General features: G+C 31.8%; 1 protein-coding gene across 4 annotated transcripts; it reads right to left on the bottom strand.

Annotated features, from left to right (window-relative positions):
• Positions 1-1114: 1114 nt before the first annotated feature.
• LOC130446791 (cullin-1) lies at positions 1115-17372 on the bottom strand. Of its 4 annotated transcripts, none has more exons than XM_056783252.1 (12): positions 17075-17372; positions 16839-16966; positions 15522-15872; positions 15242-15460; positions 14058-14312; positions 11690-11983; positions 11369-11632; positions 9854-10033; positions 8048-8197; positions 6179-6297; positions 3831-4272; positions 1115-1521 (listed from the first exon to the last, which is right to left on the bottom strand). In XM_056783252.1, the coding sequence occupies exons 3-12, from the start codon at positions 15840-15842 to the stop codon at positions 1441-1443; spliced, it is 2325 nt and encodes a 774-aa protein (XP_056639230.1). In that variant the 5' UTR covers positions 15843-15872; positions 16839-16966; positions 17075-17372; the 3' UTR covers positions 1115-1440. The 4 variants fall into 4 exon arrangements, with proteins under 4 accessions (XP_056639230.1, XP_056639231.1, XP_056639233.1 ...); XM_056783253.1 differs by having other exon boundaries at positions 16843-16966; positions 17075-17220; XM_056783255.1 differs by having other exon boundaries at positions 16948-16966; positions 17075-17216.
• Positions 17373-17444: the final 72 nt, after the last annotated feature.

The following is a 17444-nucleotide window of genomic DNA, read 5'->3' as shown; positions in this document are numbered from 1 at the left end:
CAATTTGGTCATTTTTTATGCAGAATTTGGTCAAAATTCACAGGGTGCGCCAGAGAAACTTACTTATTTGAAAAAACTCCTGAGCGATGAGTTGGGGGAATAGAGGAGTGGAAGGGAGCACATCCGGAGGGGGAAGTCCCCAGGTTTGTCCCCCCTCAATTCTTTGCTCATTATCCCTAGACTTACGCTTTAGTATCTGAAGATGAAACTTACGTTATTACAACGCTTGTGAGACAATACCGTTGTGATTATTAGCCATATGTTTACTTTTCAGTTGGCTTTATGATGAAGTTCTTGCATATTTTTATAAGGTCTTAAAGGAAAACATTAACTGTCTTTTTTGGGTATGTACTTGGACCTTCTGCTTTTGTTCTGATCATATTCTGTCAGGGTCTATCTTTTACTTCCCTAGTTGTCTTATAGATCTTTAACTTTATGAGTTTTTGATTGGCTCAGTTTACTATATGAAATTCTGTAACATTTTCATAAGATATTCAAAGATAACATAACATGATGATCTAGTACTTGGACCTTCTACTTCTGTCCTGATCATATTTAGTCAGTGTCCACCTTCCACTTCCGTAGTTGTCTTGTAAACAACCTTAGATATCTTATAGGTTTTTGTAATGTTGCAAAGATAACAATGTCTTCTGCAAATGGTCTTGCACTGTAGAACTCTAGATTGACAGATTCATAATGTTTTCGTGTTCACCATCTTTTTGGGTCACAACTAAATTGGAATTTGTGGTATATTTTATGACTTCAATCCCAGATTTGACAGATTTACTATGTTTTCAGTATCCATTAGGTTTATGGTTACAACGAAATGGGAATTTTAGGATCTAGATCTTAGATCTAACGGAATCAATTTTTTTCTTTAAGGGTAACATTTTGAAGCAACAACCTTTTCCTGCCTTGTATTTTCTTAGCTTTGGGATGGGATTGACCTTATTATAATTTTAATGTTGATGGATTGAAGATCAAAAGATTAATCTTCCCTTAGACCGTTCGAAAATTCTAGATTTTCTCCAATAAGTTTTTTAAGAGCTGTCAAATTCAAGTTATTCAACTGGAATTAAGCCTCATGAAGTATATTGCAAGAAAAACCCTTATGTAAATATTATACATTTTTATTTTTGAAAGTAATCAACTGTTCGATGAATATTATGAAATTCCGCAGGTGAACGCGTGTTTCGTTTCTTCTAAAAAAAATATCACGAACAAGAGAAATAACAATAAGAATCGTTATGAAAACATGACAATATAACTGTTTAATTTAGCGGGTTTCCATTTTTTTTTAAAGATTCAAATTAAAATCCTAGATATTTACAGTAATTATTATACACGCCACAGTTTCCACAGTCACAACTTTGTTTCAATTAGGCAAAAAAAAATACAAAGAAAATATAAATTATTTTATCATTCCACACTATTTTTGAATCATGCCAGATAGCTGTAGGTATCTTTTTGTCCATCGGTCCTTTCCAAATACTCTTTTTCAATTAGAATGTCTATACATTTCTGAAACAAAAGAAAAATCATTTAACAGAGATATGTTAACATTTCTTTTTACTGTTAAATTTGACGTTTTTCCGAAACCAATCTGTCACACTTCGATAACCGCATACTTTTATGAGAAAAGGGCAAATTACAGGAAAAATAGTAATAACATAATCAACCGAACAACCCTATGTAACCTGTTTACGGTGAGTACACCCACTTCCACTCTTTCTTTTCATGAAATAGAGCTGAGTACACCAGACTTTGATTCAAACGTTACTGCAATCCTGAAACTGTGCTTGTAGTGGAAGTGCAGTCAAATTTGTAATAGATAATAAATTTTGTGTAGTCAAACCTTTGGAATTTGATAACAAACCCAAAATTAAATTAAAGAAAGATTTACGGATCAATCAAAAAATATATTGTCAAGTTCATTAAATCGTAAGTTTTCGAGTAGAGTTTCTATAAGATCTCTGAAGATGATCGTTTGGTTATCGAAACGTCCGTCAAATAGAATAATTGTAAGTGTTGATTTAGAGCCAGATATTATTCTTCCTAGATAAACATGCATATAGTACAAGAGACATTTGAACTACTGGTACATAACTATTCAATTAAACAACAAATCCAACGCCGGTTCTCTTCGAAGATATATACCATGAGACCTACTACCAAAGAAAAAGTTCTACCTGGAGACGCGTCTATATTAATGTTCAATAAGTCTTCAAGTTTCGGATATTTATATTGAACGCACTCTTTAAGTCTTTCAACATCAATATTCGCCGTCAGGTTCTTTGAATTTCTCATAAATCAGGCTCGAAAGACCAGATCATAGTAGAATAGTGGGTTATTAAGCATATAAACCTTCTAATAGTGCCCTACATGAAATTACCAAATGTCCTTAGAGAAGCCGTTTTAGCTTGAATTAGGATATGATTCATAACCAGCCGAAGAGGGAAACACTGCTGTGAGTTAGTGCCTCAGCTTTTTCCGCGAAGCCGGCATCGGATTTTGGGTTGTAAGTCTTTAGTACAAGAGGGTGGGAGGCGAGGAAACCTTATCCGACGCCGGTAAGCCCTGAGCCGTCTCGGCAGCCTTAGTCTTCCTTTCATCTTTCTGAACTTATTGGGTTATTTCAACATGAATACCTGTCAGGTCCTTTGAATTTTCCATAAGTAACTGGTTCATATCTAGCTCGAAAGGCCAGAAAGTGAGAATTCATAGTTCATTTTAGAATAATCGGCGGTCTAGGACTATTAACCATAATGATAATGCCCCAGATGAAATTACCAAGGCCTATGTCTTTTAAAAAGCCGATCAGGCGCTTGTACTTGAACCTTTTGAAGAGTTAGAAAATGATTCCTATCTAGCTTAAAATAGAGAAACTATGGTAGCGAATGGACGTTGTATAATGGCCTCATTGCGTCAATGAAGTGCAGCAGCTGAAGACGCCGGTATTCAGTCGTCTCGCTTCATTCACAGTCAGTTGCATATATTCTATGGATGTTACTTGGACCTTTTTAGTCGGCAGCCCCCTTATCGTGGGGTTTCGTGATTCCTGTTTGCTCAGACCCCTCGGGGAGAAGAGGAGGATTTGTAATGGTCCCAGCTCTTGTAAGGCCCTTTGAATTTCGCCAGATTTCCAGCAGGCATTGTTTGCGATACTTGATTAGGGCTCAAGTACCTCGACTCTAATGCTTCCGCCTTGGATTAATCCCCCAATGTCAAATTCTAACGACTCCTTAAGGGGACGGAATGATGGTAATGTTTACAATTCAAGACAGTGCCAATTTGGTTATTTTTAATGCAGAGTTTGGTCAAAATAAGCACAACAAATAGATAGGATTGGATTAATACCGTAAAAATGAGCCTCATTCGGCTCCTTAGAGGTGCGGAGTGATGGTAATAAACAGTTTTTTCAATAATAACATCACCGTTCGAAGATGTTCAACTTAAAATTTATTGATTCTTAATACAGGCTCTGCGGGACATGTTTAGAATGAGCTGGAATGAGCTTACCATAAGTAGTCTGTACAGTTGATAGAATTGAACGAAGAGAAGTAGTAATGGAATCTTTGTTCAATCCAATAGGGTTACGGATTACATACCAGTAGTTCGGATGACTCCTGTGGTGTATTGCACCCCTAGGGATAACCAGATGACTATTGGGCTAGATTCATGTTGTAAACATTGAAAAAATCAATAATGGAGTATAAAAAACTGATGAAAACTAAGACTTAGAATAACAGAACGATAGGAAGACTTATGGAGGACATTTTCAATTGTGAAAGAAGCAATACTTTAACCGTTAGTACTATATATATGTATACCTTAATAATATGAACCCTCGGTTTGAACCTAGAAGAAAGTTGATTTAAGACTTCTGCGACGAGTTGTTGGTGTTTCAAAACTTTTCTCATTTTCATTATTCGAACTATAGCAGCTTGTATTAATAATTTTCTATCTTCCTCAATATGTTTGTGAGTTGTTTCTTGTTCTAATTTCAATTCCGTCTTCATCGGTATGTTGATATTGACGCGGAGTTTTTTATTTTTAAATCCTAGATTTAGAGAAACGGTTGAATTTAGAGTGAGTTCGTTCTCGTCGTCGTCGCAATTGAGTAACTTGGCCTTAAGTAATATTTGTATAACTTGTACAAGGAAGTCGTTTTTGATTTGCGTGTTTTCCTCGAGCTGAGATATTGTCCATGAATCTGCTACGTTATATTGTAATAATACGGCCATTTGAAAAGTGCTGGCTTGTAGAGTATACCTGGAAAATTGAACCGACAATTAAAAAAATTATAACAAATAAAAAACATGTTTCTTTGTTTTAAACATAGTGTCTTGAGCAATTTTCAGGTGGATATCTAGAAAACGATAACGAAATTCATGGCAGTAGTTATGAGTAGAAAAGAAAAAAAGGATAGAGAAGCATATGAGTAAATAGAGATGAGGATAATGGAAAGTGGGAGGTACGTAATGATATGACATTTTGATGTCCTTCCGGCGTAAATCTCTCCCTTTGAGCATAAAGAGGAAGGTGGTTTAGTGAGATGAAAGTCCCACACGAACTGGCAGCATTGCATAGCCGCTGTGAGGAAGGCATAAGGTTCCCTCTACCTCGGGGCAACAAAAAAATGTTTTGTCCACTTTTATAAGATGAATTGAAGGAAGATCCATGGTAAGATTAACAATTCTACAAAATAGTTAAAGAGGACTTGTCAACGAGGTCTTTTAAGACTACCATGTTTAAATTAATGATTAGATCTATTTTTAGCACCTAATATTGAAGACAAAGTGACAGAAATTAATCAACAGTACCACAAGATAGTTAATAGGACTTGCTGTTTGTCAACGAAAAATTTTAAAGCTCTCATGTTTTGGTAACATTTTTTCCACTTTTCACACCTAAAATAGTGGAAAAAATCACAAGAAATTTGTCAACAGTTCTACAAGACCGTCAAATAGGACTTGCTGTTTGTCAATGATAAGTTTGGAGAAGTTTTTAGAATCAATTTGAGACGTTTTCAAGTTTTGGGGATACTATATCCACTTTTAGTACCTTAAATTGAGGAAAAATCACAAGTAATTTGTCAACAGTCCTACATAGGACTTGCTGCTTGTCAATGACAACTTTGAAGATGTTTTTAGGAGCTAAGTTTTCAAGTTTTGGCATCACTACGATTATTTTTTGTACCTAAAATTAATGACAAAATCATAAAAAAAAGATAGACAGTCCTACAAAATGGTTATAGAGAACTTTCTGTTTGTTAACGACAATTTCAAGTGCAATTAATAAGTTTTCAAATTTAGTTATTTCTAAGATTACTTTTCGTACCAAAATTGATTGATTGAACATAAGAAATTGATCAATAGCTCTATAAAATGGTTAAAGAGTACCTTCTGTTTGCCAAATACCAAAGACAACTTTTAATACCTTTTTAGGTACAATTAAATAATTTTACAAGTTCAGGTGTCACCTGAACTACAGTTGTGACCTGAAATTGATGAGGTTAATGGTTGAAAATAACTTTTTGTTCGTCAAATGCCTTATTTAGTGCAATTTAAAAATTTTTCAGATTTTGAACTACTGTTGAATCTAAAATTAATGAGGTTAATGTTTAAAATGACATTTTGCGTGTCAAATGCCTTTTTAAGTACAATTTATTAATTTTTCAGGTTTCGGACTATTGTTAGCACCTAAAAAATTGAAAAATCATTAGAAATTCATCACCTGTTCTACAAAATGGATAAAAAAGACTTGTTGTTTATCAACGACAATTTTTAAAGATTATTTTAGTGCAATTTATGAGTTTTAAATTTAGGTATCACTAGTCCTGCTTTCGGCACCTAAAATTATTAACAAATCACAAGAAATTGATCACTATTCCTACAAAAAGGTTGAAGAAGACTTTTCGTTTACAAATATTAACTTTATGTTTTTTTCTAAATTCCATTTAATAAATTTTCAAGTTTAAGTGCTACTAGGTTCACTTTTTATACCTACAATACAAAAAATTCATAAGCATTCCTAAAATATACGTTAAAGAGGTTTTAGTTTTTGAAAATACCTCATCACTTTATAGAAGACCACATTTGGTGAGCGCAACTGTATGTTTTGATTCCCAACAGTTTTCACATAAATGTATAAACCGTAAGGTAGCATTATTACTCACCTATTTTTAAAACAGTTCGTATTTAATTCACCTTTCGACATATTATACAACCAATTCAATTTTCTCCCAGAATGCTGACCCGAATAAAAATTTGTAAACCTATGGACGCTTCTCTCCAGCTAAAATATCATTACAACCAATTAATATTATTTTAGTAATTAAATAATAAGGTACTTCATTTTGAAATGATTGTTTTACCTCAATTCTTGATATATTTGTTTTGTTTGGATTCTATTATATCCATACAACAATATACAAGGTATTTTCAAAGCGATCTGAAAAATTGATGTGGAGATTTTCCTATTTAAGATTCTATATAATAAGATAATAAGTCTTGTTATTGAGTTACAGGGCGTTAATTGTTTTAAATAAACAAATTTCAATGTGAGTAAAGTGAAGCTAGAAAAACAAATTGTTTACGCTACCATTACACCATGAATTGTTTAAATCAGCAACTGTTAAAGAATTTCAAACTCACCCTCGTTTTTTTAGCTGTAGAAAATCGAAAAATTACCAGATTTAAATTTTAGAATCTTTGTTTTGATGAGAAATTATTAAAAATATCTTACTAGAAGATTTTATGACTTTAAGTTAAACGCACTTCTTTGTATAAAATTGAAGAATTAAAAGAAATTCTATTTTTTTTGTTAACATACAGGAAAAAATGAATTTAAAAAAAACATGAAATGTTAACAGAATATTTTTATGAATGGTGCTAATTTTAATTTTTTAAAGTTATAAATTATTACTTTATACATTGATAATATATTTTGAGAATATTTTTGTATATATTACTTTGTTAATAACTTGATAAAAAAATATGTCAGAGAAGGTCAATTTTCAAGGTATGAAAACTTTACATTCGATTACTTGAAAAAAAGAAATAATCATACATTAATGAGTGTGTATTTACAAGATTATTCAAAGCCATAAAACTAAATTTAATTTTTTTATTCCCTATAATTTTTTTCGTTAAAACTAAGAAATCTATTGAAATAATTTCAAAGGGACCTACTAGAAAATTACCAAACAAAAATGTATTCTGCAAACTATGAAAACCGAGTTCATGCTTGCATCACCTTAGATGTCAAACTTTAATGGAAAGTAAACAGCTTCATTAGCTTCATTTTCCGCTTCCATCCACTGGTTTTCCCAGTTAGTTCTGTCTTTCATGGTCTGTTCAATTCCTTCCCTCTTTGAAAGTATTCCTCGTCTCCTATTTCTCCTCATCACATGTTCGTACCAGATCAGTTGTTTAGTCTTTATTCGACCTTTTCTTCGTCGTATATCTTCATTTTGTTCTGGATACCCTGCACAATCTTCCCAAATAACCCATTTCCACAGTTTTTTCTGTCTATCCGTCAACTGCCAGCATTTGCACCTGTACATTACAAAGGACTACACTTTGTCATTTTTGTGTTTTTTTCAGTTTTTTCTGACCAAAGCAATGATTACAAAATTTGTGTAGCTTTTTCCTCTTGTTGCACTCTATTTCTTCTCTTCACTGTTCAATGGAAAGTGCATGTTAAAGAAATGCACTAATAGAAAAATGTGGCTAATTGATAGTAACTTTATTCTGTCTCAACGCAACAAGTTTCTTCTTTGCAAGCCTGTATGGACTTATGGGGATGCATCAACCAACTAAGAACCAAGACGTAAGACTCCATCATTATGTCAATGTCGAGGCCATCCAACTCCTCGACCATACCGAGTTAAGACTTAAGAAGATCAAGCCGCTGCAGTATTTTTAATGCAATTCTAATCCAATCGATTAACGACAAGACTTATATGTATTAACAATTCAACTTTCAGATTACTTCGGAAACACCCTGTATATTAATAATAACAACAGAATTAAAATTTACTCACCTCTGTAGGCAATCCAAAAGTAAAAGATTGCTGAAAAGGCCAAGACCCCGACGATAATACTTGAATAGTAAAATCTATTCCTAATGATTCGTTTGATTTAACTAAGTGATTTCTAAATTGTTCATTTAAATCTTTCGAAACTCCAATATCCTAATGGAAATGAAAGAAAATAATTAATAACATTGTTAGTTGTTACTTTTCGTTATATGCCATCCCTTATTATATTTAAAGTAACAAAACATGAAAAAATTTTGAATTGAATTCTAACGAAAAAAAAAAATCAAATCAGAGTTGAATCAATAATGAATGCTTCCCTCTCTGTATATATAGTTAAAGCAACAACTCTTCTATCCATCCCTTTAATCATGTTATTGAGGGATGTTTCTCCATATCCGTCCACAGTTTCATTCACAAACTTCCGGGTATTAGTTGGTGGAATGTTTTATCTAAAAACTGCTCTAGTCACGTGTTCAGTAGGTTTCATCACACAATTTTTGTTAGTCTTAATTCTTGTAAAGTAGTTCAAATACCCATTTTCTTATTAATATTTCATCTTCCAAAGACAGAATTCCAAAGTAGTTCAAATGACTACTTTCTTATTATCTTCGTTATAACAATAACCACAGTAGGTATTCACTCAAAAATAGTAGTTCAAATGATCATTTCCGAAATAAGTGTTTATGAAAAAAGACCCGAAATGCAGTCTGTTCCAATTATTTCTCATCAACTTACATAATGCTTCTTTATATTTTTGCCAATTCCTATTTCTGTAATGAGATCCAAAAGTAGTTCAAATGACTGCTTTCTTATGATCTTCCTTTTAACAATAATCTCAGTGAAAATCTAGGTATAGATGCAGAGTACTTGTAAAGCCAAAAATACTCCTCGGACAATCTACAATCCTATTATCATAGGCCCGTTGTGCCCCACTTGACATTACCGGATGTCCTGATCAGGCACTTTGGTTTGAAGCTAAGATGCTTGCTAAATTGTTTGAACCGCCCCATGTTAGTGCTGAACAGTCACAGATGACATGATCCGCAGTTTCTTCCTCTTCCGTTGCTGATTGCCCAAACTGTCGAATTAGTCTGTTACCTTTGCTGAATCTTCCAGCCATCACTCATCTGTTCTTGTAGGACTTCCTTGCACTCCAATACAAGTCTAGAGCACACCATTTTGGTCATTAGGGATTGTATGGTCGTAGGCGCCATTTAGACACTGCCCTTCAAAATGATTGGACATTCAACAGTTTCCATATTTTTTTTGCATGGCCAGTTAGTCCAGCCTGCAGTTCCTTGAAGATGTTCAGCCTGTATGGTGTTCCCATAGCTTCAAAAAGGGAAAAATTATGTTGGTTATTGAATTTTAGAGACAATATTGGCTCTCTCAAAATTTTTACTCAGTAGTCATTGCTCAATAAACCTACTCTTGCCTATCCTGAGGTGCAAAGCACATTTTTCTACCAACTAACCAAATACTAAGTCCTCCAGTCAGTCGGAAGGTCATAAATCGATTTGATTTAGCTACTGTATCGATCTCTATAAAGGTCCTTTTGCCTCTTCTACTGAAATGTGACATTTTTTAACAGAAAAAATAGTTAGGAGCTTATTTTTATTACTTTCAGCATTTTTTTTCATATGGACTCTGAGGTTCCTTGAAACCAACTTCAGGATCTCTGTTTAACCTTAAAAAAAATGTCAATTTCGCAGTATTTATTTTTATTAAAAAAATGGCTGATATATGTATATACGAGGGGGAATTCAAGAGTTTTATGTGTGAGTGTATATACAATCGAAAAATTATTACCTGGAACATTCTTTGAAGTTTCGATGTGTACTCAAATCCACAGGCCTGCTTTAGTTTTGAGATCATCGAAGCTTCGGCATCATCACTAGCCGACATATGTTGCACTAACCGTTTCGCCAACATTTTGCTATAGAATTTTTGAAAAACGTCTTTATCTTCTATGTATTTGAAAACTACCATCTATAAAACAAAAAAATATAAGAGGTGTGATATAAAATAATGTGAATGTTTGTCGTGAGCCTTGAATTTCGATTTTTGTATCAAAATGAAATGAAATTGTTTCAAAATGAAAATTAAGGCTACGGTTACGGTCCTGAAACAAAAGTTGAAATTTTTTTATGGAAAACCTAAAAAAAAATCATCGATCAAAGTCATGGTCATTGTTTTCTTTGATTGTAACCAATTTGATGTTGTTTAAAAAGGAACAAATGTAATCAAATTTTACAAGAGTGCTACAGAATGTTTGTAAAATGGTAAGGAAAGAAAAAGGTCTACAAATGACTTTCTTCTTCATTATGACAACATGTTCACCATAAATCACTTTTGATTTACGAGTTATCTGACCATCTTATTTACTAGATTTAGTACTTTTCTCTTCCCGGAACTAAGAAACATGTTTAAAAAAATGTTTTGGTACCATTTCTGATTACACTGAGCAGATTTTGATTTTGAAAGAAGCTTTCCAGAAACGTTTCGACTTTGAGATAACTGAAAATAAAAAAGTGATACCACATATTGTGAATAAAAATAAATAAGTTGAATGTGTAAACATAAAAAATAAATAAAGGAGAGCAAGATATACTAGCCACTTGTTTAAAAAATGTCTGGGATTGGAATAATTGAAATATTGAGCTTAAATTTCAAAAAGGTTTTCTTAAGGGATCATTTTATGACTAAAAAAAACAGGACATGAATTAGGGTCACGGTATTGGAAATACATGGTTTCAAAGTTGTACAAATATAAAAGAAAACCATATCATCGTTTAAAAAATCACTGAAATAATTGAAATATTGAGTTCAAATTCCAAAGAGGTGTTCTTAAGGGATCATTTTATGATCAAGAAAATTGGGACGTCAATTAGGATCATGGTATTGGATATATGGGGTTTCAGAGTTATTCGATTATTAATGCAAAACATATGCTCATTTAAAAAATCACTGGGGTTGGAATAATTGAAATATGGAGCTCAAATTCCAAAGAGGTGTTCTTAATGGGTCATTTTATGATCAGTTTTCATAGCAAGTCGTTTATTTACATTGTTTTTTACAAATAATTTCTAGAAAGGTCTTTTGTTTGTTTTTTTCTTTCTTATTTCTTATGGGATATATAATTAAGTTCGTTTAGCGCAGTTATAAATAGTGGTAGTGAACAGAACGAATCAGCAAAGTGATCGAAGAATTAAAATAAATTAGTTAAGTGATAGTGGTAAGTGAATAATTATAAATTAGTTAAGTGTATTGTGTTTAAATAAATTAATAACGTAAGAAACAGTATAAATAAATTACGATACACACCACTTGATTTAAAGTATCTTCGAGTTCGGCCTCTTCAGCATTTTTATTAGATTTTTTTAACAAAAGATCACAGTACTTGGCGAGCAATTCAGGTGACCTGCTGCTCGAATTCGCTTGCTTTGTCACAGCGTTAGCATTTATAAATCTACCGCAAGCTTTATCTAGGGCCGCTACGAACCCGCTGTCATTACTAAACGCAACTAAAACTAGGGCGTTGTACTTTTTGTGCACTTCTAATATCGTGTTTACGTAAACTTTTGGATCCTGAAATGTTTATAGAAAATTAATTACATGGAAGAAAATAACGGGTTCGAGTCTTACATTTACCGCGCTATCTCCACATCGTTCTATCGCGGCCAAACCTTGCGCTGCTATGTGTTGTTCTAATAGAGTCTTCAGTTCGCCCAAACCGTTCGGAATTCTAGCTACCAAATTGTACATTCTACCAAGATCGGCGTCTTTGTCGTCGTCTAAAAGTTGTTGAAATTCCGAATGGAAAAGCTCGAGATGTTTTTGAATGAGGACTCGTTCGCAGGTTTCGGCTAACCGAAGACTAGTTGCTTCGTGAAGATAAACTTGCACCCGCTTTTGTTCTTCTAAAAGTCTTTGTTCCGCCTACGGAATGGGAACAAACATCAAAAATAAATAACTAAAAATTCATACAGACAACTCGTGGGATATTATTGGCTAGGAAGTGATGCCACATCCCCCTTACAGTCCTTATCTAGCACCAACTGATTACCATTTATTTCGAAGTTTGCAGAATTCTTTCAATGATCAAACTTTCATAAACGTTCACGATGACCTTCAATCGCAGCTGGTTCAGTTTTTTGCTGATAAGGATCAGAAATTTTATGATTTCATAATACAAAACCGAAATTAGTTTGTCGCTAACCCTTATTTTTTCAATGTATAATTTTTAGATCATGTTAACCTTGGAAAACGTTGCCAAATCATGTAAAGATTGAGGAAATATAAAATAATGAGGTTATGTTGGAAGTTGGAATTTCCACGTTATTTTGCAATTACGCCCTAGTTCATCTAATCTAAGTTTGTGAAAATGGGTTCTTCTGATTTTTGAAAATCATTGACCACATAGTGATGGTCAAATCAGGACTATATGGTGGATGGATATACTGTATAGAAATTGTTTGAGCAACATTGTCATGACGAATTATTTGTATCTTCTTTGGCGTTTTCCAAATTTCTCCAATGTTAGTGTACCATTAGAAAGTTTATGATGCTCTGTTGCCACATTATCAGTAATACCAAAGATGCAATTATTTGCTTCATCGAACAACTTTTGTTGGATTTGGATTTGGTAAATGGTATATACAGCCTTTTATGTGGTTTTAGAAATATTTTTCAACATTCCAATGCACCAGTGGAAATTCTGTTGAGGATATGTTAGTTTTTGTAGGAATCAGATGATGGTGTAGTATCTTATTAATACTAGTCATATTAATGTACAAAGTTGCCCAAAGTCACATGACAACAACAAAAAAAATATTAAATAGTTGCTCATGAACTTATTTACTTGGTGGAGTCTTTCTAATACGCATATTTAATAAGAAAATCACGTTTTAAAAATTTAAAAAGTTCTAATATTTTGTTTATTATAATTTTTTCATAATTTCCAAAATTTATTTGTGATTAGTTTCTTTTCAAGATTTAAAATGTTCTAAAAAAAATTGCTAGATTTTCAAAAAAAATGTGAGAAGATTGAGGATATATTTAAATCATGAGGTTATGATGAAATTTCCCATTAGTCCAATTGAACCTACCTAAAATCAAATCACAATACACTTCTATGGTAACAAATGACAAAAAATACAACGTGACAAGAAAGTAAAACGTCTGTTACATCATGTTAAACTTTTACAATGTTGCCACACTTTTGGAAATGGTATAAATATTGAGGATATATAAAATAATGAGGTTATGTTGAACTTTTCATTTCTATTTCCTATGAGTTCAATTGAATGTACCCAAAGTCAAGTTACGATACACTTTTATGGTAACAACTGAAAAAAATACATGTTGGCAAAGATATAAAACGTTTGTTACATAATTTTAAACTTGCAGAACTAATTCAATTCCTATTAATTCAAATAAATATATCCAAAGTCAAGTCATACTACATTTTTATGGCAACTACTGATAAAAAATACAATGTGGCAAGGATGCAAGACATCTGAAACATTATGTTAAGTTTGGACGACGTTGCTACACTTTAAAAATGGTGTAAAGATTGAGGATTTATAAAATAATGAAGTTATGTTGTTATGAGGTTAAGTTAGGATGTTGCCAGATTTAGTAGTGAAAATGTAAAAAAAGAGGTTATGTTAGATTAAAACCAGAAAACATGAAATATCGATGAGTATTTGTGTATAATTTTTTTAATAGTGGACAAAAGAGTATGGAAATTGTAATATTTAAAAAGATATGTATTCATTTATTCAAATATTATCGGGGAATCGTCAAAATTATAAAAAACGAACAGTAAATTTTGATAGGAATTCAAATCAAAAATGTTATCAATAAAATCACAAAATTTTTATTATTTATATTAATAATTGATTAAAAATAAACAACACATTGATAAAACACTTATTCATTGTACGTTTAATAATATTATTATTTTTTTAATGATATATTTGTTATAATTATTCTAAAAAAAATAACTCACCCTTTTCATGTATTCCGTAACTGGATTTTCAGATAAAAACGACGTACTTTCCCTAGTATAAAACCTTTCAGTATCCTCCAAAAATACGTTCTGAAAACTATCAGTATACACACTCAAATTAGGCCCCTTCGCACCAGGTTCTTCTTCGTTAAGACCTAATTCTACATAACAATTTATAACACCAGACACTAAACGCGTATTAATGGTTTCTCCGTTTCTTTCTTTTTCAATTAACTTCAAAACTGCATTAGTCACCTAACAAATAGAATATATTGTTTATTAGAAGGCAAAATACGAAGTTTTTAAGAAAATTTAAGAGATTAGGAACAATGTAGGCGATCTGGTAATGTTGTAACTACTAGTCTATCTTAAACACTTGTTTTTTCACTGTCCTAGGACGTTATTCAGTCACCATGACATACTGGGTTGAAAGCCATACCTGTGCTGATACCAAGAAGTGGGAACCACCACCTATTAGTGTGTAACTGCCGAAAAAGAACCTCTTTGATGAGAATAACAGCTCATTACTTTTCTCACACACCTCATATACTACAAAAAACATTATTCAACTCAAACTTTAAAAGAAAACTGTGTTTACAAGCTTAAACATTAGAAAATAAACAAAAAACAAAATGAACAAAACATTCAAATCACATTTTTGATATAAAATATTCACAACAACTACTTTGAAGAGGATGAAAGCTCAAAACTTTTCTCACACACCTCATATATTACAAAAATGATTATTTCACTGGACTCTTCTTATCTCACCCCACACAACTACAGCCCTGCAGAGGAGCTGCTCCTATATCAAGGCCAACTCCAACAAACCTTCTTCCTATACCCTTATCTACCAAAAAAATTTTCCAGCTAATCTCTCTCTCACCATCTGAGGATATTATTCAGAGACTATGACTTACTATGTTGAAAGCCATACATGTGCTGATACTAAGTGGGAATTACCACTTACTAATGTTTATCTGCTCAAAAGGACTACTATGAAGAGTATAAATGCTCATAACTTTTCTCACGCACCTCATATGTTACAAAAAAACATTATTCCACTCAATTATTCAACAAAAAATTCACCATAGAACATATAAATAAATAAAATAATGAGATGAATAAAAATTTTTTAGGACAAAACATAATTTTTTAGTATAAAACATTCCAAAGTAATTTACCGCTTTGTTTAATTGTTTAAATAGGTGATCTCTCCAAGTAACAAGAGCCAATTGATATATTTCATAAATGCCCTTTCTACCTTCTTCACATTCCCTTTTCACCCAATGTCTATTGAGATATGCACAAACTCCGTCAAGTACTTTACTACAAAACTGATAATCCTCCCATTGATTAGTATAAAATTTAAGAACATCTTCGTCCATTCGATGTAATCCATCCTGAAAAACAACTTTTTATATAAAAAAAATAACAGTTTAGACAAAAAAAAATTAATCTTACACTTAGTAACGATACGAGGTAATTCCTAAGAAATTCTCTTAGTCTCTTGTAGAGTTCCAATCCAACTAACTGGGCACCTCCCCCGACTTGGTGCTTTTTACCTTTCATAGCAGAACTCGCCGAAGACCTTCCATTATTCGGATGATGTACTGACGTGCAATAATTATAAACGTGAGTATATAATTGTATATAGCGTGATTTATGCATCGTTTCTCTGTTGTATACTTGTTGAATACCAGCGTGCAAATCGCCCCATATCTGATCGAGGTCGAACTGTTTTAAAACAGACGTATTGCTACTTAGGGAGCTCTTACTAGACATTTCCTTAGTATTGGATGTTATAGCGTCACACTGTGGACAAACACAAAAAGACTGGGGATCAAGTACATTGATTCATATTATGGTACATAAAAGTAAATGGAGGTTTCATCATGAAAAATGCAAATATGCTGTTTAAAATGTACCATGAGTTTTTCAACAAAAGTGTTTATACAATAAACTCTGAAAGGGCTTAAAGCAACATACCAAAACTACAGACCTATTAAATGAAAGATAGATGCAAAAACAAATCAAATTTTGCCTAAAATTTTTTTTCTATTGTTCTTACTGCTAGAACTGTAATTAATAACAATTGGGTTGTCTAGAAACAACCATAATGGAAAGAGAAGTGCAAAAACAAGCAAAAGTGAAGTCAATAAGGTTGTAATTTGCTTGGAAATCAGCAAATCTCAAATAACCACTAGAAAATGTTTCTAGTAAGTAGAAACAGAACATGAGCTGAATCAAATGATAAAAATTGGAATATGAATCAGGAAAATGTTGTGTCATTTTGATTTTAGGAAAAAAATTTACAAAATTTAAAGAACATCAATAAATGTAGACAATTTTACACTTTAAAATTTACTAGAATAACAAAAATATTGCAAACTTCCCAAACTCGATAAAGAAGATTGCTAACAATAATTTTGATAATATTCTTATTTTTAATAATAAAAATATGTGTATCATGAATCAGCTATTATTTCATTTGATTCATAATATCAATGTTTTTACTTCTACAAAAATGTTGATAAAAACATTGCCTTTGTCTTACAATATGTAATTAATAAAATATATATATATATATATATATATATATATATATATATATATATATATATATATATATATATATGTGTGTGTGTGTGTAAATATAATATACTTTCAAATTTATAAATACCAATTTTCATCGTTCAGTAAACAATTTTATGTGTGTATAAATTAATTATTTTGTTAAAAAATAGGCATAATTGTAAAATAATCATTAAAATTACTTACATACGTAACTTTAAGCCCTTAAATAAATTACGCGACGTGCATAACCACAAAAAAAACTATAACTGGATGATGATCGAACGTTAGAATAAAAATAATATATTTTACATGCCTCAAATAATCCAGTATCCCTGAAAAAACCAATAACAAATACATATAAGGTTCGAAATTGATAATATTTTCAAATGTCTTTCATCTTTTGTTTGTAATAATGAGAATAATTGCTATTTTACACTTACCATCTAATTATAACATAACAAAAATTTCATTAGTATTTACAACTGTGGATTATAACGAAGAACTATAAATTTACAAAAAATATAAGATTCTATGAATTTTATGATTTTTCTTCAATTGTACAATTTTACAATCACCAAAAATGACATACAACTGACAGCTAGTCATCTGTCATTACTGTCATCGAATTAATTAATTCAATAAAACATTCGATTGCGGAAATACCGCGAAAGCTGTTATTTTTATCCCAAAATCACTTTAAAAATATTTCTTTACACTATATATAATATTATATAGATTAACAATTTATTCACTTTTTACAATTAAAAGAAACATATAAAAAGCTACCTTCGATATAGTGTGATTGTGAAT

This window comes from Diorhabda sublineata, chromosome 7 (genome assembly GCF_026230105.1).
Source record: "Diorhabda sublineata isolate icDioSubl1.1 chromosome 7, icDioSubl1.1, whole genome shotgun sequence".
NCBI lineage: Eukaryota > Metazoa > Arthropoda > Insecta > Coleoptera > Chrysomelidae > Diorhabda > Diorhabda sublineata.
Note: the sequence above shows the minus strand (reverse complement) of the source record. Positions and strands in the feature narration are given on the sequence as shown.

Bases quoted from the DNA above. Each gene is read 5' to 3' on its own strand.
- LOC130446791 (XM_056783256.1), bottom strand. The intron at 11,984-14,057 runs GTGAGTTATTTT...CCCATTCCGTAG, and splicing joins TTACGGAATACATGAAAAGG to GCGGAACAAAGACTTTTAGA. The intron at 4,273-6,178 runs GTGAGTAATAAT...TCAATTTTCCAG, and splicing joins ACGAACTGTTTTAAAAATAG to GTATACTCTACAAGCCAGCA.